This window comes from Chelon labrosus (assembly GCF_963514085.1).
Source record: "Chelon labrosus genome assembly, chromosome: 1".
Taxonomy (NCBI): domain Eukaryota; kingdom Metazoa; phylum Chordata; class Actinopteri; order Mugiliformes; family Mugilidae; genus Chelon; species Chelon labrosus.
In genome coordinates this window covers 3,059,939-3,085,585 of record NC_140337.1, presented here as the reverse complement: position 1 = coordinate 3,085,585, position 25,647 = coordinate 3,059,939, and the positions used below count along the sequence as shown (strand labels likewise).

At 40.8% G+C, this 25,647-nt stretch overlaps 1 protein-coding gene across 1 annotated transcript in view; it reads left to right on the top strand.

Moving 5' to 3' along the window:
- Positions 1-25,647, top strand: part of tnfsf10l (TNF superfamily member 10, like) — a 66,748-nt gene that overhangs the window by 20,514 nt on the left and 20,587 nt on the right. The window contains exon 2 of the mRNA XM_084545950.1: positions 6,488-6,637. Within this exon, the coding sequence (XP_084402076.1) occupies positions 6,488-6,637 (150 nt within the window). The remainder of the gene's footprint in view (positions 1-6,487; positions 6,638-25,647) is intronic.

The following is a 25,647-nucleotide window of genomic DNA, read 5'->3' as shown; positions in this document are numbered from 1 at the left end:
GCAAGGGATATAGATTTGCTTGGGTGTATATGTGCAGCAGACACTCAGGAATTTAAAAGTATTTTATACAGAGTAGGAAGAGATGTGTTATAGATTAAGACAAAGTAGAACAAGGACGAATAAGAAGGCAATTTTTATCATTTAACTTAACTTAATGATTCACCTCTTTGAGAATTCATCTTGGTAAATAATTAACCTGCAGAGCACAGTTAAAAGTATGCACTGATGGGAACTGATGTGTTTCGTATTTACACGTTCTATTTAAATCTAAAAATACTTCCTTTCTCCGTGTCGTCAGTGATATGATGCTCATCGTTATGTGGTTACGTCTGACTTGGGGAGCCATGGAGTAGTGGTTTGAGAAGCTGCTTTGGGGACTGTAAGATCACAAGTCTCCATCCCTCCCATTGGCTAAGGCATGCACCTCGATCCACTTCCCGGCCGCCAGAGAATAAAATGGACGGGTTAAATGCAGAGAAAGTGCTTCCCCATAAGGTTTTAATAAAGGATAGTTGAAAGATCAAAACATGAAAAAAAATCCTTTGGCGTTAAAAAGACGCCTCAGTTACTTGGATATATTTGTATATTTGTTTTGATAGCTAGTCGAGTAGGCTTCTGGCTAATTAGCCGTCAGCAGTGTTTCCAGATACGGCTGAAGGTTTCCAGGCCAAAATCTGTTCCAAAAATCTCCAAAAGGCACACAAAACTGCCCCAAATATTCAGTCAATGTTAGTACTTTGAACATCCAGATTGCTTACACTATTCAGTTCAGTTCAGTTTTATTTATACACCGTCAATAACAATACAAATCGTCTCAGGACACTTTACAAAACCTGGCCTGAAACACTAGTGTAATCTGTCCTTTCAAAAAAAAAAGCAACACTAGATCTATACATCTCCAAACAAAGCCATGTAGTCCACTGTTAGGCCGATGGAACTTCTCTACTCTTTAGAAAGCGGCAAGCTCAAACAACTGGACCAAACACTGCTTGAGGTGTCAAGGCAGACTAATAAATCCTACTTTTGCAGAACACTGCAGAAGACTGAAAGACTGAGTGGAGAAATGCACTTTGGTTTGGTTTCAAATCAGCTTCATAAAGTGATTAGAATAACTGCCAAAATAATCCCAAACAAGCCCAAATTTCTGACTCTATTTTTACCCACAAAATAGAATTAGAAACTACCCCTAGTGGACATGAAACTGCACGATCTGGCAACACTGCCGCTTAGCAAAACAACCTACTTTGTCATTAACTGACTAACAAGCTGACACTTTGAAATGTCCCAACTCTTTAGGATAGAAAGTTGTTAGTTCAAGCAACGTTTACTTGCTTCCTGTGATCGCTTAACTAAAGGCAACCTCCTGTTATTAGCAAAGCTGAACGTAGCCGCTGTCTTGGCACAGCCGTAAGAGTCTTTAAATTGAGTTGGGCTGCGTGTACTAAGTGTGTGATTTTGTCTGAACTGTGTCGTGTCTTGTAACGAGAGTCAAAGTTGTTTTAACCACGGCTGTAATCTTTTCCTTACCCTTAACTATGTAGCTTTAGCTGCCTAAATGCAATCACAATAGTCACACTACATCCAGTACTATTTCTTCAGGGCTTCAAACATCTGCCAGAATGCTAACTCATAGCCAGATGTTTCACCTCCAAGACCTCTGAGGGTCCATTACATCACCTCAAAGCCTCTGTTCCACCAGTGGATTAACAGAAAAGACTGAGAACCAGATATATTTAAATTCAGCTTAATCCTGTGTTTAAAGTCCTTCGCGGAGACGATGACCAAACATCTGTCAGTGGTGTGTCCACTGAAAATAATATTTACACACACTCTCGCCCAATCTTCTCTACTTTTGACATCTGAGTCAAGATTATATTAACCTTATTTAACACACACGGCATTAAATCAGATCTTGTGTGTTCTGAATGTCTTTAGCATTTGTTAGTCTCCCTTTGGCGGCTAAATGGGCCCGACGGACTCGTTGCTTTGGAACCAAGGAATGGACAAGTCATTGATGTCAACGCTCTGAGAAAATACATTGCTCATGGGACAAGTGCACAGAAACCAGAATATTTTTTTTTTCTCCCCCAAACCCTTTGGGAGGAGAGAGAGTAGATTATGGACAGCCAATAAGATTAGAAAAAAAAACAACTCTTTAGGCCATTGTTTGGGAATTAATGAATCTAATCGTTGTCAGAGGGAATTTAAAACACTAAGAAGACATGAGGTTTTACAATTTTAAGAGCCAAACCCGATTCTGTCAGTTTATTGATTTGCTAATGTTGAATCATTGGGGCGTAACTTAATCCTAAAATGATAGGTAAAGGAGCCAATTTTGCAATTGCAGGATTTGGCAAAGAGGAGTGAGGGTTTGGCAGATAAATTGCTGTCAAAGGGCTCACAACAGGGGGAAGGGTCCTCTTCTAGCTGTTCCAGATGCATGCTCCCAGGGTATGGTAATAATGTAGAGGCTGAGTCGCCCGTCTCTGAGGGCTTGCATGTCTACACTGGCCCAAAGAATATCTCACAGTTTCCTGTCTGCTTTCCAACTGTTTTACTGAAACAAAAGCACAGTAGAAGCAGGAAACAACCGACACAATCACCTTATTGAAGATCTTTGGCCTCAAAAGGAGCAAAAGATATTGTTGTAAGACAAACGAACGGCAAGACCTTGTGACAGAAAAGTAATGTGAGTAAAAGAGAAGCCAAAAGAGCTGCAGAGTTTGGCTTAGAGAGTTTTGTAAGAACAGAGAACTGGCTCTGTGGTGGTGATTCCTTCCAGTTGGAAGAGAGGAGGAGAGCCACTGACTTTATTTTTTGGAATAAGACATTCTGATGAGTTTCTCTCTCAAATGGACCTGAATGTTATTCCGTTGTTAACCAAACTGCTTTTTATAGGTCTAGAAATGGTTGATTTGTCTGTTGGTCAGTCCACCATTTTGGTCTTGACTGAATTACTACAACCATTTTGTGCAGGGTCCACAGAGGACAAATCCTCATGACTGACGTATTGCTCTACATTTATCTGAATGGCCTTTAGTAGGTCAGTAGATTTTTCTTGAACTTCAGCTACCACTGTCTACACCAAATCTCCAAATCTGTGGGATCCATCCATTTTCACAGACTAAGCATGGTATTGCAGACACGCCCCTTCCTAGCAATGTTTTCCTGTACCTTATGAGGGTATTCCAACGTATTCCTAAACTGGACGAGATATGTAATCCCTCCAGTGAGTTCTAAGCAAAGACTCTCCTTGTGTGGGGGGGTTTGGTGCCCGGCAAGCTTCCGAAAGGAGGCACCCAGGACACATTCTCGGAAATGAGATGAGCTTGGATGCCAGTTGAGGTTGTACAGGCATCCAGTTGAATGCACTGGAACAAATGCACTGTCAAATACCTGCGAAACCATTAACACTCCCATCAACCGCAGGAGTAAAGCACAAACCAGTGAAGACTTCATCAATAGAAAGCAGGAGAGAACAGCCGCTGAAGAAAGAACTGGAAATATGGTTCACTGAGATGTTGAGTAATTAAGTTACCATTTCAGAAATCAAATGAACTCCCACTTACTATACTTCTGGAGATGCTTTCCTTTAAATGAAGCCAAAGACAGTACATGTACATGGTTATATTGTTTCGCTGCATTGCTTGGTTTGGCCTTTTGTCCTCTTGGCCTTGTTTCCATACACTAATGGAGCAGAAAGTTTACTTCTAATCTTTTTAGCTCAGCACTGCAAGCTTTATCTCCTCGCCAGCGCAGACAAGATTATTTCCCATAATAGATCAAACACTCCCTACCATCCCTGTCAAAACCTAATGGACACAGACCTGCACAAACACACACACATGCTTGTCCTTCTATCCTCATATACAAAGACACTCCTCAATAACTATTAATCCTTCAACCAGATCCACCAAAGTGGGGAGTGTGTTTTGGCAGAGGCGCCACAAAGAAACGAAACCTACTTTCACTCTACTTTCATTTTTTTTTTGTTTTTGTTTTTTCTCGGCTGAGCGAACTCAGATCCGCTCATGCATGTGTGAGCCTTCCCATCACCTCTGCCTGCGGTAGCTGTCATCACACTCCTCCTCACAATAGACGAACTGTCTCTGCCCTGACTCCACTGTCAGCAGTTATTGTTGGGATGCGTCCTGATTGTATGCAGATGATTTATAAATGACCCACTTTGCTTCCTTTTCTATCACCGCAACACTGAGAGACAATGGAGAGTGTGTGGACAAGTTAGTTATTTAACAAACTGAACTGAATAATCATAGACTTATTGTTTAAACAGTATATTGAGGGATTAGTATATATTTCTTATCAACCAAAAACAAGCCTTTAGAAGAATAGCGCTGTCCCTTTAAGAAGGACGGTAGTGATGCCTGTTGTTGATGTTAAAAGTCTGTCTTGCTGTCTGTTCTGGAGGTGCAACAGATAAACTATAGACTAACATCTAAAACGTTTTTTCAATGGCACGTGATCTACCCGCATTACCTTCTCGACTTACTGTGCGATCACAATCGACGTATTGGGCACCCCTGGTTACTAGTAACTGAGTACATCTTAGATTATTCGATTAATACTTTTCACCACTGGTCCCAAGGTGAACAAAGGGCAGTGCTCGGGATATCAGAGCAATGCAAAACTTTACAAAATGTTGGCATAAAAACATGACATATGGCCAGTAAGTTTGGACCTTCATCCATTATCTATAACTGCTGATAGAAGGCCATGGGGTGCTGGAGCCTAACCTAACTGGCATTCAAAGCGGGGCACCCTTCTTGCTGTGAGGTCTGCATTTTCCCCTCATAAATAACTAACTTATAGATTTGCATTGTTTGCCACAATTAAATTAAGACCTGTGTAGACATTTTATTCTTCTCAGAAATCCAATTCCTGACCAAGTCCAATGTTTCGTCTTTGTTGTTGCAGACTTCATGCCATAGCTGTCTGATCTGTTTAGTTCACTGACATCACGTTACACTCTTGGAGAAAGTTCCAACTCTGTGCTAAACCATGTTCTCAGCTTTATACACTTTGTAAATCTTACCACATCGGATATTGTTAGCCTCCCAGAGTTGACCTCAATCTAGACACAAATTTGTAACTGGAATTTGCACCGACCGGAACACTGACACATGCGTCTAATTAGACATTTGTCCCTGAATAGACACGTGCAGCCATTAAAGATCATGAATCATCTTTTCAGGGCCACATGTTGAGACGTGGCCCCATTATTTTTCAAAGAACCCTAGCTTTTCCCGTAAAAGCTCTGTCCTTTCTGCTTGGTTTGAACTAATTCACGCACACACACTCACACACCCACACACACACACACACACACATCACTATCACCTTCTTCACCAGGAACGGAGAGATCCACCCATGCATCAACAAGAAAAAAAGTATCAGTGTGGGGGGAAAAAAGGGCTGGGAGTGGGAAAGAGAAAGAAAACGCTAATGGAAGGTATTAGACAAAACAAAAGGAGTGGGTTTCATTAGAAAGCGGGGTCAAGCAGAAAGAAATTAATAAAAATAAAAAGGAGGGCTGAAGGAGTGCAGCTCTGTAATCTCTCTCCTCATCAGTGCTTGTTATAGAGTCATTAGCAGGACTTTCAGACCGTGACGCTGACAACCTCCCTGAAGGACACACACATACACACTCACTCCTAATACCGCAGCCGGCAGAGCGCTGTACATTTCAGTTCCCAAAGATGTTTTATTCGACCCGCGTCGCCTGGAATTGCATGAAAACATTTCTTATTTCAGATGGAAGTCGCTGCCAAACAGGAGGCGTAGCTAAAACAAAAGAAACAAACAATTTCCTCTCTGCCCACGGAGGAATTGTTCATTTAATTATCTCTTATTAGATGTCTAGATACGGGTGTACTGTATTTACAGCTCAGCGAGGAGAAAGCCTTGTTACATAAGGAGTTGAGTTTCAACTGCCTTGTGCAGCAGTGTGCCAAAAATATTCTGGTGGTTTCAGTGCAATTAAAACATTCAGTCTCTGTTCTCTCTCTTTCATTTTCAAAGTTTTACTGCAAGTCAGACAAAAGAGAAATAAATAGTGTGCCCCTTAAATACAGTTATTCATGCAGCTAATGTAGAAATGTTGCAAAATAACTAAACATGTGCACAAAGGGACTATTTCTATTGGCCTCTTTTAAACCTCCCTGTTCGTCTTTGTATTTATTATCTTCTGTTTGTGTAGACAAGTGCAGGAAAAGCGATGATCCACAAGAAGACAGCTAGCTCGACCAGGTTGACCCAGGGGATTGTAGTGGTAATTTAGAGCATATAACAAGGACAATAATCTTTATTTACCTTCTCTTTGTAGATTTGTATAATTTGAGCAAATGAAGCTGGTTTGGTACAAATAGAGGCTGTAAAGATTGAAAGCCCGAAACACCTAGATTTTGACTAGAAGCTTGTTAAATTCGAACTTCTGCTCATTGTCTTCGTTCCAAATTGTGTCCAACAGGTGCGTAGCCAGGGAGTGACGGAGGAGTTAAAGTGCCTGAGTTTACTCAATGCTCTGGACAAGGATCAGGACATCCCAGATCAGCTGGCCCAGCTCTTTGGAGAGCCCTGCATCAAACTGGCTGAAGGCATCAAAGCGTACATCTCCAAGGTAGGAAAACGAGGAAAAGAGAAACTTGACCAAGCCGCAACGCATGCAGGGATTCATTTCAAATTTCCACGTGTTTGTTTTGGAGGATAAAAGTTTTCCTCCTGATCATACATTCATGACTGAAACCTGTTATGGATGACTTTTTGTTATTGGTATGACTCCAGTCTCAGAGGATGTAGGTCTAATATTTTTCCAGTGGTGGATTTTATTCTGTAATAGAAATCTCACAAACTCTCATAAAACTAGAAATCCAAATCTGGGCTTAGTTTTATCAAAGGGATTTTGAAAGTGTTATTTTACCATGTGGTCATCAGGTAGGTTTTATTGTAGGTAATGCATGAATCGTACAAATAAGGCCAATATTAACCTATCTTAGCAGTCTTATTTGTCATGGCAGAATGTACATCAAATGCTTCATTGCAACTTTATATGTCAACAAAGATCACTGTTAAAATCCAGATTGCAATTTTGACCTCCAACACTAGATATATTTAATAGTAACCCTCAGCAAACTCTGTCCGAGTGGCTTTGCTGATTCTGGGTTTAGGAACAGATGGAGGCTGAAGGAATCAGTTACCATGAGTTGAGAAACATCTGCAGGGGGGACCTAAACTGAACCTCTGGTTCGGAGTAATTGGGCGAATTTGTCATTATAATGGGGGGAAACCTTCAGCTGAGAGGGAGTAACACTCATCATATACATAAATATACATGCTTAGGGCATGTGTGTTGAGTTGATAAACTCGGGTGGATGGACTGAGAAGTTATCATCCAAAGATTTTGCTCTGAGGTGAAGTTATCCCTTCAAAAATATCTTTAAAATACCACACATGTACAGCATGACCAGCAAATGACTAAAAATATTGTTATTCTTCTTGGATATTTTAACAGGAATTTCTGAATAAAAGTAGCAGTCATATTATTTCTCACTATATTTGTATCAGTTAAATCAATCGGTTGGCTCAATCATCTCATTTGCCATCATAAACTTAAGCTTACCCTTAAAACATAATAAGCCAGTGAGTATTACTCATATAAATGTATCCCTGCCTTGGAAATATACTGTAGTATATGATGATGGAATGAGTGGTAGAAACCATTATAAGCACTGGACACCTCATTTGTCTCAGATTGTACGTGACCATGTTGTACAACCGCCGGCTGCTGCTCGACATGTCTTCTACGGGCGAACCTTTACATTCGGCTCATTTCCTTCAATTCTGTGGAGACAAACTTGATGGTGGTTGTGTTACAGGAATGTGGCGGAGCCTGATCTTTGACCTAGACGTCTGTGAGGTTGCATATGTAGCATAAACGTGTTTTTTTTTTTCATGCGGTCAATACTGTATCACAAACCCGACAATAACTGATATGAGGTGTACTGTTTTTATTACTGTGGCAGTATAAACACCACTGAGTGTGTTCTGACTTGTGTATTTTATGAGTTCATACTTGAGAGTGTTTTGTGGCCGTGAGGCTTCTTCAGGCACATGTCAGCTCAACGGCAGATTTGCAGATACATCTCTGGCAGTGGTTTTGTGTACATGTGTCTGCACGCCAAGTTTTTAGTTTGACTCTGGTTGGACTTCATCAACTGACGACATAATGTAGCTGTGCCAAGATTCAGGCTGAGTTCTACTAACTCCAACCCTAACCCCATGAGTCCCGGTTTATGGTGAAATCCTAACAACACAATGACCAGATAAAGTTAAATTCCCTTTCCCGTTATCAAACTAAAGTCCTTTTCCTTGTTTCAACCAGCAAGGGAATCTCAAGCAAATACTTGAGTTGTGGACTTGCTGAGGGAAGAAATGTACAGCTTACAATAAGATCAAACATTAACCAAAACAAAAGTGATCTTGTGGCTTTGTGTACCTTTGCTACGCTGTGTCCTCAGAGCAATGCTTTGACATTTTAGTAACAAGAAGAGAAACGTCTGGCACATGGTTGGACATGATGTGTTAATCACTGAGCTTTACAGGTTTTAGTTGGTGAGTTTTGTTTGGATCAAGCCAGCCAGACTGAGTGTTTCCTCCTGTTTCTGGGATTCAGCTTTCCCATACAAACACGAGTTGTGGGGAATAAGGGTATTTTCCCATGTGTTCCTTTTCCACTGTGTTTATTGTTCTTGCATGAAGTTGGCAAATTACATAGGGACGCCTTATTTTGGTAGTTTGGGCTAAGTGAGCTTAGATTTTGGATTACTTTGAGCTCTAGATAGGTGCAGTCTGCATGTGGAATCTACTTAACTTCATTGATTGTTCATGGGAGAAGTAAATAACACTGACCATCTTGTGATAATGCAGTGTTCTGCTGGGACACTGACAATCCTTGATGGCAGCCTGGCACAGACACACGAAAACAGTTTAGGAACAACTCAAGAAACCTGAAAAACAGCACAAGGTATTGACCTGGCCTCCAAACTCACTAGAACCAAAACTGATGAAGTATCTGTGGGATGATCCACAGAGGCCCCTCCCCTCAACCCATAGGACCCAAAGGCCCCCACTAACAACATTCTGTTGCCAGACACCACAGGACACCCTCAGAAAACCCATGTCCATTCTCTGTTGAGTCCCAACTGTTTTGGAGGCACAAGGGAGACCTCCACAATATTAGGAAGGTGGTCATCATGCTATACCTAATCGGTGTACGTGAAGATGGACAAACCCTCTATGAATTGTCTATGTCTTCTCAAGACAAAAGTATCCAATAAATGTTATCTCTGCTAAAACACAATAACCACTCCATCTGTTTCAGCTGAGTTGAGGTTTATAAACATCTAGTATTAGCTGGCCTTGACCTGAGAGATGTGTTTAGACTCGTGATCATTTTACAGTCTTTGTTTTGTAGGGAATTTATGTCCCATATTTCAAGCAAAGATGTGTTTTTACGCACATAAACTGGTATCGACTGCTGTAGTTTATATAGTTTCCTCTGGGTTCAAATGTCTGAAGTTGGCAATCACACGGCCAGAGAAATACTTACGCAAACATACACTAATAAACACAAGAAAGTCACATTTCTACGACTCTTCTCCAGTGAATAAATAGATAGCAACTGACTCACAGAAACGTCTCAAGGCATATGCTGAATCAGCATGAAAACACTAATGATCTGGTTCAAGAATTCACACACACACAGTCGTTCACAAGTCCACTGATATAAGTCATCTTCTAGCAGACATAGCCAAGAGGACTCTTACCACTTAGTCTGAATGTCTGGACGCTTACAGCAGTATATCTTCAGCCCCCTCAATCCCTTACCGCCTAAACACACACACACAAACAAGCACATACACCACTGTGTCATTGTTTAACCGTCTCTTTTCATTTTACGTTAACTCAGTCTCCCTTTCTAACTTACTTTCTCTCCACATTTGCTTATTTTCCCTTTTCCCCACTTCTCCTCTCCTCACCCAATTCCTCTCTCTCCGCTCGACTTGTATGATACAATCGGAGAGTGCTGCTCCATGCCCATGTGGTCCTCAGTGGACGGGAACAGGAATGTCTAGGTTTTTTTTTTCTCCAGTGTAAACGGGTAACACAGAAAATGCAGGCAGATTGCTGGTGAGAAACGTCCAAACAAATTCACTTCCCATTACCCCCTTGCAAACATTCCCATTATAGAGTCAATCCAGATCACTGACATTGTGATTTAGCATTGTTAGTCGATTTCGAATACAGTGACTTCTTTGTCAACTTGCGTCACTAGATTAAGGTTTTTTTCTTTTAAATAAAAAAGGTAATTATGGAATTAAAAAGCCAAGATAGTGGTTAGATCGAGCTGGCAGACTAAATAGGCGCCGTCTCTTTTCTTATGAAATGCTTCAGTGAAAAGACTGGAAACCCTGATTTTAAACCATGGCACAAAATCTGCATAGATTTAACCACAATATTGGCGTTTCAGAAGAGTGCTCAAGATCTATGTAGCACAGGGAAGAAAATCCTACTGTGCTAAGAGGCTGGTGAGGCCTGCATGATTTATGCTCTGGTTCTCTGCATAAGAAGCTGGTGGGAGCTTATCCTTTTCCGTTCTCAAAGGTGGTTTTCCATGCTAAACTATTGGCTTGCTCAGTCTTTAACTCACACGGTGTGGGTCAGTGGATTGGCTGATAATTTGGCGATTAACCATTCTTCTTTGGCTGACTCCTTACCATCCTTGTTAGCATCTTAGGAGAGGAGGAAACTTTCTTTGACTGATTCTGATGCTACAACAAGTTTAAAAGGGGCTAGTTCTGTTATTCTCCAACTTAACCATTAAGATATACACTAATCAGCCACAACATTAAAACCACTGACAGGAGATGTAAATAACACTGACCATCATGTGACAATTCAGTGTTGTGCTGGGAAACTTTTGACCTGGCATTCGTGTGGATGTTACTTAGACTTGGGAACAACAACTTAGTTGGGAACAACTCAAAAAAACATGAAGAACAGCACAAGGTGTTGACCTGGCTTCCAGATCCCAAACTGATCAAGTATCTGTGGGATGATCCACATTGCTGTTAAACCACGTGTGTATCCACAGATCTTTAGGGAATGGGAATTATGTGCTGTCTTTGAAAATTCAGACATATGCAATTGAAGTCACATCTTCTGACAGTGTTTCTGTGAACATCTGTGGTGTCATCATTGACCAAAAGTTGAACAGCTGTTTTACAGACAAACATTACAGGCCTAGGTGTTAATATACTAAAGCAAAAGGTCAGAACAAGCACCATTCCTTATCACACATAAAGGTCAGCTCTGACCACAGCCACTTGCAAAGGCTTGTCTCTGCTGCTTGTTGGAGTCTATAAGGCGTGGCAGCTGCTAGCAGCTAACAGGTGCATGGAGGGAAGGGCTTATCATGAATCCTTGCTGCAGTTCAGCTACTTAAAACCATTTTATCTGCTCCTCTTTTGGAACGACTTGAAAGAATTGTATTAGTCTACTTATGTTAAAAAAAAAAAAAAAAAAGCTTGGCCCTCTGGGATCATACAAAAGCGAACACCATCCATTCAAGTTAAGTGGGGAAAAATCTGCAAGTGGTATGAATACTGGAACCTAGAACGAAGTTTGGATTAAGATTTGAGATATCTGACAAATAGAAGGTAAAAAAAAACGGTTTAACTCTCCACATACATCCAATAAATCAATCCAACCGTTGGGTAATAATTTTGAGAATTCACTCAATAAACTCACAAACACCGCCTTTGCCTTTTGGCTCTGGATCATATCCTACCGTCCAGCGAGTCCGGAACAGATGCTTGGATTTGGTTCACTGATAAAATATGCGCAAATTGGACACACGCTCGACTCCACCAGCTCATGTTGGTTATGAAAAACAGAGAATGACAAGCCGTGAGTGTAAGGAAGGTGGAGTATTAAGAATGAGGTGGAGAAAAAAAGAATGGATAACAAAAAAGAAATAGACAAAAGGGCTTGAGGTGTCTTGGCTCGGCAGGGAGATTCCACGGAAACACATGCTTACAAATCGTATTTACCGTGAGTGAGCGATGACGATGATGATGTGACTAATACGCGCGAGACGATGATGGATGGAGATGATGACGATGGCCTGAAACCATGAACATAGTACGGAATATGTGCATTGCGACAATTGATGAATACAATGAAAGACGTCCGGGTCAGAGAGAAAAAGAAAAGCCAAGCTGGTGAAACAGAAGAGAGGGATGATAAAGGAATTGTACGAAAGGGGAAAAGAGAGAAACGAGCCCATCTGGCAAGGAACAAATAGAAAAGAAGGGGATGAGAGATTTGGAGGGAAAAGTGTGGAAATATTAGAATGAGGTTTTAATTATATAAACACGGGAGGGGAAAAATAAGAAAATGGACTGGCAAAGTTAAATCTCATTAGGCTGAGGCTATGTTTGTACAATAATATACAAGTTCATTACATTTACGATATAAAGAACCACTCTAGTGGTTTGGCCGGTTGTAGGTTGTTACAAACAAATCAGCCACAACCACAGATCAGATATCATTTACTACTAAAAATCCATTTGTTCATTTCATTTTAACATATGGACTTGAAGACAGTTAAAACTGACTTGATCCACCAACAATTAGTCTGCTTATTTTTTGCACTCCTAGAACATTTAATTTTGAATGCGCTTCTTGGAATCACTTTAAAGTTGGAATGGAAAAGGAAATCCAAATAAAAAAATGAATTCAATTCTAATGCTATAAATGCTGTTATTGAGTCCAGGGACCCCATCAGTTATTGTCTGTTGGTTTCAAGACTTCCAGTGCAGATGGCGGATATAGAATCCTTTATTGAATCCTTATGGGGAAGTTCTTTCTCTGCATTTGACCCATCCATTCGTTCACACAGTAGTGTACACTTGGAGCAGTGGGCTACCACTTGTGTGGCGCCCAGGGAGCAATTCGGGGGTTAGGTGTTTGCTCAAGGAACCTCAGCCATGGATGCAGGGGGATGCTAACCAGATGCGGTCCAGTTGCGATCCCAAGCCGCTTCTCTTACCACTACACCACAGCTCCCCTGATATCCAGATAACGGATATTTGAGCCAATACAGCCTGTTCCCTAGGGCAGTCATTGTTTAAAGTCCAACTACAAAATTGAAACTGGAAAATTAATTTTGGAGACAAGAGAACAGTTTACACTCAGTTTAAAACCTCTACAACTGCTTTGTTTAAGGTATTTTCTTGACCAACAGGATGTGGGATGTGTTAGCTAGTTAGCTAGTCCAAAAAAAGCGTCTCCACCACTTCTTCCACTCGTAGTGGTACCACTGCTCAGTTCCCATTCTGTATCGGCTCAACATGCCTTTCCATTTCATCTTTGTCAGACATACTTCATTTACTTCAGTAGCTGAAGGATCCACCCAACTCCGGGGCACAGTCAATGACGTCACTTCAAAATGGTAACTTGCTAGCTTGTAAGCTAGGCAGAACTTACAAGAAAAAAAAAAAAGTTCTTAAATGTTTGATTTTAGGGAACTTTTTACTATTTGACTTGGAAATGTGTTTTCCTCCTTAAACTGTGCCTGTGCACGTGACTATACTTAAGTCAAACTTTGAAATAATCAGCATGTCTTTTGGGAATCAGAACTTGAAGACGTTAAACTTTCTCAAGGTAGATTTAAACTGTCACAGCGAACAGTTAGTGTACTTATTTTTAAATTAGAGGCATATGATAAAGGTTATATCTAACTACTAAAGCTCCCGTTTTTCAGCTTTTCAATTTTCAGTTTGATTTACTGCTATGAACTGATTTACTCTTTGTGAATCATTTACAATAACATTGTATCCTTTGTAAAATGGTCCCCAATTAAGTTTTAAAGGTACTGAAATGGGAATCGCAAAATAAACAGCATGGGTTCTCAAGTAGTGACATAAAAGGTACAGATTTACAGGAACAGGAAGGCATTAAAGCTGGGCTCTCCTGGAGGTTCCTTCTGTTCATCAGGTCTTTGATCCTCTACTGGTAGATCTGTGACATATGAACACATGCCGCGACGGGAGGCCTTCTCTCTTCCACATGCATTTATTGTACCGTCTCGCATGTGTTGTCGTGTGAGGTGTGACGAGAAAAGCTACAAGGAAGCGCTAAAGGCTGGAAAACAGCATGGGCAGAGGAAAGGAGGAGCGAGGAGGAAGAAGAGAGAAGGATTTAGGATGGCATGCGTGTGACTAAGCTCAGGTATTCAAGTCTTAAGTGCGCCAACAGAGACTGGAGTAATTTTTCTTTGCTCTCTTGCCCTGCTGTCCTCACTGTGAGACACAGCACCGTAACATATGCACCTGCTGAGACAAATTTTCAATACATCAGTTCCAGGCTTCGAGTTACAGCGATGGATAATTCTTAGGACATGGCAGAGGTTAACTCAAATACCACAGGAATTCATATTAGTGCTAGCTCAAATGTCCTATCCCGGGTCTGAGCTTTGGTGTCTAAATTCAGTTAATCTGACTCGGGCTGTTGGTGGTGGGTGATAAGCTAGATGCTACAGTGACTGAACGGCAGTTATTTGTTTGAAGGAGAGTGTTGTTCATTCATCTGGTTCAGGTCAAAGATGCAAAACCGGCTCCCCTGCACTTGTTCACCTTCAGCAGAGCAAAAAGAGAGGGATTTACCTTTCTCTTATAGAAGGCCAAAAGTAGACACAGATTAGAGAACTGGAAATTGAGACACGCCTGCTCTCAAATCTTAGGATTTATCAGGATCGTTCTACCCAGTAGCAGAACTTTATCACTGACTGGCAGAGAGTTGAGATTTCTATCATTCTGCAATGATGGACAAGAACAACAGATTATCATTGAATGTGAGAATTAGAAAAACAAAATATTAAAGGATAAATGCAAAGGAAGAGACTGGCATCGATCAAGGGACCATGACATTTTGATGAAATTCTGCAGGTTGTAGTGATGATAGGAGAAAAAATAAATGTTGGCATCACAATGGTTGGGCAGGTACCAAGCTGACTGTGATAAATTTCATTTCCCGCTGCACCACTCGGATGGTCCGACCTGTATCAGTGCTGTAAGCTGTTGCTGGTGGTGTAATGGTGTGTGAAAAAATTTCTTGGCACACTTTGGGCCCCCTAAAGACCAGTTGGCAACTTCCAGAATGGCTAGCAAACCGTATCGCACTGGTTTCTTGAACATGACAGTGAGTTCACTGAACTCCAGTGGCCTTCAGTCACCAGATCTCAATCCAATAGAACACCTTTGAGATGTGGTGTTACGGGAAATTCCTATCATGGATGGGCAGCTGACGGTTTATTTCTAATAAGATGAGGCCAGAGAGCCATAGAAACAGTCCAACAGTCAAACAGTCTCACCTCAACTTTTGTTGAGACGAAACAGTTTAGTGTTTAGTGCCTGATGATGGTGCTCATCATCATCATCATCATCATCATCATCTAGCTACCACAGCTCAGACAACATCCCGTGCCAACTTGACAAAGTCCCTATTTGTTATTAAAGATCATGTATGATGATGGGGAAAACCCAGAACATCTACTAAAAGGCCCGGAGGTCGGATTCCTCTGCCATCAGAGGAGAAGAATATTTCTTGCCATTAGCATGTCTTGTAGGGAAACCGCTGTGATGAGTGAAAAACTTGCTTTTAAAATTCAGACAAACTCAAACTCCACATGTCCAAGTCTTCTTGACCCTTGGCTAAGGGCTGCTGATGAACAACATGTAACAGGAAAGATCCCAAAACAGCATGACGCTTACCCTTACATTATGTTTCAGGTATCTAATAAGAATGTGGTTATCAGAAAAAATAACTGTTTTATTTGTGCATGTCGACAGTCCAGTGAGCTATTTCTAATCACAGATCAGTTTCTACAAAGAAACAAATCTCCATTGGTCCCTCTTTATATATCCATAGTTGTGCCATATCTAAAAAATCTGCGCCGTCTCACAGCACTGATGTCACTGCAAATATTTGTCTTTTGACTGCTGATGCAAAACAGCTGTTTTGACATCGCCAACCAGGATGTGGACAGATGCACTGCAGGCTTCAAAGTTTTTGCCTTCAGAACGCAATGTACCATAAAGTGCAATGGTGAATTCCACTCTGGAGCTAAATTATGCTCTTTGAGTTCTGCGATGAAGGGATGCATTTGATGTGTGACTTTAAGGGCAAGTTTTATTACATTATCCTGTTTTAGTAACTCCTCTGCCTCTGCCTTAATAAACTCTTATTTTACTTTGACATCACACTGCAAGTAAATGAGTGGGCTCTCTGTTCCTTTCATCTCTGCTTCTTCTTGTGATGTTTTGCCATATGAAAGACTTTTGTGGTTTACAAGGGCACAGTTTAAAATCGTCTCTAAAGTGGACAACGCAATAATCTACACATAAAGGAGATGACTGAATCAACAAAGAAGAGTGTGTTATGATTTCATAAAGCAAAAAATAGAAGTCTGAGACACATGACTCAAAAAAAGTCACCTCTAAGGAGTTTAAAAACTTGCGAGTTCATTAGACAAGGCTTTAACAGTGAAAGGATTTTGCTAAAAATCAATGAATTCACAACAAGAATCGACATCAGTCAGAGGAGTCAATGGCACATCTCTTACTGGAAATACTGTTTGTAGTAGAACTGCATGTCGCTTATAAAGCTAACTGTGCCTAATTCTCGTTCCTTCCCCAAGGGAACAGGAGACATTGTAACATCTCAATGGTGGGCATACAAACCTGCCACCAATATCCACTTTTCTATGGCGGCCCACAAACCACTGGGGTCTTGATGCCCATCAAACTGTCCGGATACAAACTGAGATTCAAATTGTCTGGACATACGATAAGGCTACAACATTTTGCACTCACAATACAGTCCCAGTGGAGAACCGGTTGGGTTCTTGTTTTGACCAAACCTAGGTTGGGAACCTGAGGTACAGGTTCCCAGCTGATGCTCCATTTTTGATTTGATCATACCCTGATTTCCAGAAATCCAAACATCTGACAAAACTGTTTGCAGGAATGTAGTGTTGGTTGTGTGCCAGAATCTGATAAGACTGGTCTGAAGATGTGTTGACTGGTCATCCGAAGAAACGCAGCTTTCAGTGTCGATATGGACACCTGAAGAATTTCATCTGAAAGGCTCTGCTTGGAAAAGTAAATTGTTTGCAGAACTTTCTAAATAGTTGGCGAAGCTCAGATTTGCCCAAAATTTGGCCACCTGCCAGTCTGCTGCTGTGGTTTAAGTGGGTAGCTTTGCTAAAGAGTGGTTGGCTTGCAGGGAACCAAACCAGTTCTCGGTTGGTTAAAAAACCCTAAGGGAGACCAATACATTGTGTACTTTAAGGATAAGGTTGGCATTTATTACTTTTGTCCAAAACCAACAATGCATTATCCATCTTTTCCCCATAGCAATCCAACAAAGAAAATGCATCCAAGCTTTTAGCACATGTTATGAAATGGGTTAATTCATTGCCACAGTTCATTATGTTGGAAAAACAAGTAATCTAATGCAAAAGGTGTGTCTCACTGATGTCCTTTTAATAGCTTTTTTGAGTACAATGGAGTTCTATGGCACAGAGGAAAAGATATATTAGACTTTTAGACTCAGACAATGATTGTCTTTGTTAGCTTGGTTGTCGGATTTGTTTGAAACATTCATAAGATTGACAAGGCTGTTTCTGCTGTTTGGTTTTAAAAACTGGGTTAAACTTCAGGTTGGCTTCAAGTGAACAATTAATAATCTTGTGCAAACACAATGACACAATGAAAGCAGTTTTAACTACCTCATCACAAAAAAATGAAACTCAAAAAAGGTCATTTCCCCTTTCTGTGATGATGAAGCGATGGAGGGCAGCATGACACCATAGCAACTGGGCTGTTTGGACGGACACTTGTATTAGGCTTGTTTCATGCCAAAGAAACAAGTAGGCTTCTGAGCAGCACTTCCTTATTTTATTCTGCTCTACAGTTGGCTATTGAAAAGCAAATGTCAGTCATGCTGTGTATACGCTCACACGCGCACACACTCATTCAGGGTGGGGTGGTGGGTTACAGTGTTGTTAGTGATTTCCAGCTGATAGACAAACACAAAAGACCTCTGTGTCTGGCGTCTACAACCCTCCCACACTCCATTCATCACCTCAGGCCAAGTTCCTGTCCAGCAGCCCCTGAAAAATCTTCCAATCCTACCTCCATCTTCACATCCTTCACTACCATACTCACGTTTGCTGAGGTCCTTCAGCATTAGAAACCAAAGACGAGAAGCTTCAGTGCTGTCACGACACATGTATTAAATGTTAATTTACAGACTCTTATTTTCTTTGGAGAAATTCCCAAAAGCAGAGTCATTTCCCCCAGATAAACATTGTATTCACCTGTATGTCATATATGTTCAAAACAATCCCAGGATATTTCAAAACTCATATAATACAGCTCAGACAGCATTCCTACAGCACCTGTTCAGCTTCAACTTGTACTATATTAACTCCTGCTTAAAACCAAATGAGACCACGCTTCTCTACATTCCCTTTGACTACAAGCAGTGTTTAAGAAGGGCACCAATGGATTTCCCATGTACCTTCTTTCCCAGCTAAGCTAAGCTACTTAGCTCTGGAAATTGTTGCTTTGATCCAAGTATTGGAAATGGAAATGTGCCAACTGAAGCTAGCCATCTTCTCAGTTTTTCATTTTGTCTTTAACCTTTGGATCTTTACCTCACTGAGCATCATTGAAAGACTTAAGAAAATAACATTATTAGTACCTTTCTGAGTTTTAAGTTAAATTTGTTGTCTCTAAAGCTCCGTACACATATAAAACAATTCGCCATTAATTCGTCTTTGTAGCTGACACTTTATCACTAGTGGGCATTCCAGACTAAGCTAACTTCTTGTATATTTCCTAACCCAAATATAAACATATAACTAGCGTATGGACGGAGTTAGCTATTCGCTCTAAATTTGAAAATACTGTCAACAATGGCGTGGCCACAGTTCACCCGGCACTCCAAGCCCACTATCAGTCTGGCCAATATGGTGGTAGGAACCAAAGTCGCGGGTGCCTTTTCCTTGCGGTAAACATTTGGGAAACTTGGTGCTTGCATCGTATGTCAATCAACTGCATCCCTCCCATTGGTCGTCGCTTCAATCACATCGCCTCCGAGTTCAGATTAATTCAACCTGGAACCTGCCCACTTTTCGCCACAAAAGGTTTTTTCTCTTACCATAGCTACAATTCAGCACTGGAAGTCTCTTAGTGGTTCTGTGGTTCAAAGTCAATTTTAAGCTATTACTTTTCTTTTTTCTCAAATTGTATCAAACAGTGACAAAACAACTGGTACATAACATTTACACTATTTTAATAATCGTCATGACATGTTGGTAATAGAATAGTAATAGAATGAAGATGACTTGTGTGGTATGTACACACACACACACACACACGTATATAAACATAAAAATACAAACCAAAAAAAGGATTTAAAGGAAATAAATTAGGACCATCGAGTGGTGCACCAGGGTTGGGTCAGAGAGACAGTGTTTGAGAATGAACATTTTGTGGATCTGGTCCAGGAGAAGGGATGACCCATCACCAGATCCCTTCCAAGACATCCCCCGGACCATGCCCTCCCACGATGTCGTCATTGCTGTTACTTTTTTTTAAACACTATTATCACACAGTTTGTTCTCCTCTTTGGTAGTTATTCACATCAAATACAGGGATCATGAAAGACAGATGAAGGAAAAGGTGGATAATATTTTCCTCCCTTTTTTCTGTCTCTTAACCCAGATGGGTTCTGTTCGAAGCTTTTTATTAGTTCTTGCTTTGGGGTTTGGAGTTTTGTAAAGCATCCCGGGACAATTTTAATTGTTACTGAAGCTATGTAAAAGTGAAATTTAATAACACAGAACTGGAATGGAACGTTCTCACTGAAAAACTGAATAAATTATAAGATGATGGATCAAAAATGAGGGGAAGAACAGAGGGAGAAAAACAAGAAAAAGAACAGATAAGATTTTTATCAATTTTGATGAGACCCGACATGAGCAATAGCAAAAATCAGCGAGTTGCAAACACACTCCCCTCACACCTGGGAAAAGATTTACTGTGATAGTGAACCGGCAAAATAAATCACCACAAGTGGACAAAAATGCAGAGAGCAGTTATGGCCAACTATTTAAAGCATGCCCCCACCTTCCTCAGGCCTTACCAGTGTGCATATAGCCTGTTAGAGAAAAAACTTTGGAGCTTTTAAAAGCTGATCTCTAATTTTCAGTACACTTTTCATACATTGTTTAGTTTTTACTGCCCTGTTTCTACCACATTTCATCTGCGCTTTTATCACCTCACTTTGCAATACTCTGTCCTTGATTTACTTCGCCTTCAAGGCTGAAGACAGGCAGCACGGCACCAATAAACCCGTATAAGGATGTAAAAACCTCTGCTCCCTGTACATATTTGTACATGGAGCATTTACAGGCCAAACGTTAATGTCACAACTCAACAGTATGTCTACTGGAATAAACAGTATATTGCTTATAACATACCACAGGCTTTGTTGCAACCTTGAAAATGTGAGCAGGGAGCTCTTCTGGGGAAAAATAAAATGCAATATGCCTGCGGTGACAAAAAGAGCTTCTGTGGATGCTTAAATTGTTGCGTACTTGTCTAATATTATCTCTTATCCACACCGTCTCCCTAGATCAGCCCTTTTTATCTTTTCTTTTATTTATAGCCATTCCCTAGATGTGCACCGACTTCCTGGACCACATGTCTGACTTTTTCCCTGCTGACAACATGAAAAATAAAGATGGGGGAGGGAAAATGGCACAGGCTCGAGATAAAAGACCCAACACCAATGAAGTCATCACAGTGTAAGCAGAAAGTCTGAAACGGCGCTACCCCAGTTGATAAACGGTCCCGTGTGACAGGCTAAAGAGCGCGAGTTTGACGCTCACCACCTTGTTTTTGCCCGATATATATATATATATATATATTTCTTGAGGGCCTCGGCTTTTTCAGGGCATTTTCAAAGAAAGCTGCGGTTTTTTGGGGATGATTTACTGGAGAACCACAGGCTTTTGTTTTGACCTGTCACATGTAGCAGATGTCCGGGCTCAGAGAGACTTCAGGTTTTTTTAAAAAATGTTTTTTATATTAAAACGTTTGTCGGATATGAGCTGCAGCAAAGAAAGTCCAAACAAAAGAAGAACGATATTCAAACAAATTCGTACTACTACTGTATTTCTACACAAAAATACTGAAACTACAACATGAAATAAAAGAAAAGATTAAAAAATACAGATATGTACAGCACCTAAAAGGTATTTAAACCTCCTTTAGAACATGATTAATAACCCAGGTTTGTATAAGTGGTCTCCTGTGTTGGCCGTCTTCAAGCGACCATTTCAGAAAACCTGTAAGTCTAACTTTGAATGAAATCCCACTTTCTGTCAGTGCAGATTAGTACGTCAAACATCCCTCTCTGTGTTCAATAGAAAGAGTCTGGGCTCTGGGGATTTCCCTTAAAGAGTAAGAGTCAAGCACGTATGATTCACAGCTGCTTCTGAATCAGTGAATCATATTTTGGTATTTAAATAAAGCTGATCTGATGCGGTGGAGAAGTGACTGTATCTGTATCTCTGCTTTGTTCAAAGGGGTCGTATTTTTAGCCGAGACTGTCTACACCGCATAACACAGTGTCATTTGATGCCTGCAGTGTAGAGCAGCCAGACATACCTCGACCCGGCTGATCAGATGTTCTGAAGTGAAGTGTGCTGATTCTCGGAAGCAGGACAGTGGCATCTCCTGAATTTACTCCACTGAAGCTACAACTTTACAAGCTTTAAAAGTATTGTAATTTTGGAGAGGCAAATAATAATTCATGAAGGCCACAAGGCTTGCAAGACTCCAACTAGGTGATGTAAAAAAAAAATAATTAGAATCACAACATCAGGAAGTATGTTCAAACTTTTCTTGTGACACATGAAAGATGTTCGTTACTCATGAAGTTCTCTTCTATATGACATGTCCCATGTTTCCCCATAGTACAGAATAAAAAGCTTAGTTTGATCCAATTTGCAGATGTCTTTACTTGCCTAAGACTTTCATACTTGGATATATACCCGAACAGTAATGTACTACATACAAACTGAATTTTGACTTAATAGTACCAGAATACACTGTTTTACACAATGTTTTAACACAATATTACTATGCTTAAAATATTTAAAATCTACACAAAGCTATAATATGAACTTCTTCCATATCAGAACATTTCTAATCTGTGATACTATTAACCATATATTCGCTGAACATTGACCGTGGATGGATGAACCATCTTTATATGCACCCGTAAGATTCGTGAAGAGTTTTGAAGCTCAGTGTGGTGGTACCGGTTGTCGCCATCTTGGCCATACGTGACTCCTCCTTCAGCAACTTCTGGCTAATTCAAGAGATGGAGCATGAGTGGAGCTGATGCAGACAGCTAACAACCTGCGACGGCAACATAGACTGTATATAAGTATGGACAATACGTCTTCACTTCCTTGCATTGGCCAAACTGACGCTAGTTCCCCAGTGATACGGGCGGCGCCATCTTGCGAGTTTGGAGCCAGAGTCTGCGCAGTGCAGACTGATAGTGGAGCCACGAGGAGCCGCGTTATTCTTGACACACCCACACTTTCACCAGACTCACTCGCTTTTTTAAAAGCTTAATTTAATAAATACTGTGCTCTGCTCTACCTCCACCAGTTACAAAGAAATGTTGGATTATACACTCTACTTATTTTTTTCTCTCATGGCCCAATAGAACCGCTTCATGGAGAGGTTGGCATGGCAACTTGTAGTCATCAAGATGCCACATCCTGTTTCTACAGCGTCAAATAATCCAGGCTGTAAACATGTTTATTTAAGTTGAATGTACAGGTCTATAGGGATTGACTCGCCTTTGGAACTAGCCTCAAGTGGTCATTAGTGGAACTGCAGAGATTTTGCACGTCTTAATTTTTCAGCCCTAGAAGTTGACGCTCAGTGCTGAAGTGACTGTGTCTACAGGTCCGCTACGAATCCAACATATTTTGCACGAAGCCAATTCTCCAAAGCTCTCACCCGAAGCAGAAGCCAATGTTTTTTCTGTCCTGTCGGCCTGTGAAGGGTTCTGTTTTGTCTCGCATGTCACTCCTCTTACGGCGGGTAAAAAGTCTTGAGGTCAAAGTCTTTGTTGAGGCAATATAAGCGACTGTGATGAGGAGATATGAGAATATAAAGCAAGGTTGTTATCGTGCTTATCTGCACTTTTTTTTTATGCTTCACGACAAAGTTCTAAATGTTTTCATGTATTCATTTATGGGAACAAAATTTGACAAATACAAAAATCCACAAGTGCTTGCAGAGGAGTGAATTGACTGCACAATCAGCATACATTATGAATATGTTTTTTGGTTATTAAAATACCAGGAAACGTGATGACATAAAAGCTCTGCACATGTCATTTCATCTGCGTGACGCACTCATGCAGGCATTTGCGCTGATATCACTCTTCGCTCATGTGAAATGAAACTTAAAACAGCGAGAGTCAAAGAAACAGAAAAGTGAGGCTGTAAAACAACCCCGCCTCTGGCCTAGTTTAACGCTGTCCGTGTCCTTAGGAGTAACAAGCATGTTGTGAAAGAGATCAAGGGTGACAAACGGATAGAAACACAAAGAGACACAGGGAGGGAGGAGAGTGGAAAATGTTTCCTCGACTACAGAAACGCACACAAAGACATATAGGACTATATACAAAATATACATACAAATGTAAATACCAAACAATAATTGCTCGTGCAAGCTGTTTTATCCTGCTTCTGTTCTTGGTTTTGAAACCGTATTGTGAAACTGATAAATGGGTGAGGCAACCAGGCAAATAACCAGCCTTCTCTTGTGACTGACGAAACTGAACTCGAAAAGCAACAGTCTGATACCAATCTCCTTTTTTTTTTTTCCATGTGTGCAAAGTCAAGCACTTCCTCAACTGTACACAGCATTTTATGTGGCAGGAAACTCCCACAATAAACATGTCACTTATCGGACGCTGGCATCGATTCGTCCACTGGCGCGTTACCTGTCGTTGAAACCCTTCCTCGCTGCGTGACAGCACCGAAACCGCTAATGAACAACTTCTGTAAATCACAGTCAGATGACGCTATGCACACAGACTGGCACTGAATCCATATAGACTAGTAAAATAAATGCTGCGATTTACATTCTAGGCTCTTGGCCCACTTTGTATTCCTAGTAGAAGCAACAGAAAAGGTTTTTAATCCTTGAATCCAGCAGTAGAAATATGAATTCAAAGTCCCAAGTTTCAGAGCCTTCAACAGTTACATTTGAAATATCATGGCAATGGCTCAGTTGCTCTCACATGACCTGCGGAGTTTAAAGTAGTGTGACTGAAAGCTGTGGACAAATTGGACCTTGCAGCAAGGAAATGTTAGTAAGAACGTCATTAATGCTCATTTAAAGCTTATTCAGACGCATTTTTAGCAAAAGAAAAACAAAACACTGTCACTGGCAAAGAGTAAAACCATATAAACTACTGTTTAAATTGCCATATTTTAGTCTTTGCTGTCTTTATACTGTAGTTTAGTTGTTTGGACAGCTGTTTGGGTGCAAACACTTACTGCATGCCATACTATAATATTAACTCTGACATGTAGTGCAGTGGAAGTGGAAAAGTGCCCCGTAAATCATAACATCGTAGTTTGAGTTTGCATTCATTTCTAAATTATATGACTTCCCCAGGTAATGCTAATTCCGTGTGCATAGTGCTACAGAGGTGTCTTATAGTACACTGGCAAAGTTGAAAATTATTGCACTGGTGATAAAGTAGCTAGTTGTGTTTCACAAAAGGAGATGCAAAAAAGGGTTAAATGTTCTGAAACGTGCATGTCGTATTGACGCATTTACTTCTCCACTCACATCTGATCATGCGAAAGAACCAGTTGACGTGCAAGACCACACAGGACTGGCCACGGTGCAAAAAATTAAGGGGGGAAAAAAATCCAATGACTTTAATAGTTTCCTTCTGCGGCCACATTTACTCAGCTGACGACTTCAGCCGCCATCATATCATAGACTTGCTAATGTTTGGAGGCGGTGGAAGATCCCACCATGACCCTGCCGTGACCAATCAAATGCTTTTGCCGTACTTGTGACGTACACGTGGTCAGTCTTTTAATTTTTTTTCTTCTTAATGTGAACACACCATTGAGTTGTGACTTCTAAGCATCTTGTGGTGAGGTTCAGACTGGAACCGAGCCATCACCTTTTACCTAGGACGATCTCAAGTGGTTGCCACTTCAGTGTGAAAACAAGAAAGGTCTTCTCTAGAATTACTAGATCTGATTAGGTCCACTGTGTATGTTCACAGGCCCTTAAACATCAATCAGAATACAGCTTTTTCTCAATCCTCAAGAGATGGTTGGGACTCTAGGTAGGTTTTGGGTTGTCCACCCACAGGGTTAGCAGCCCAATCCCTTTGACTACCGAAAGAAAATTCCTTCTGGTCACCCCACGACGACCT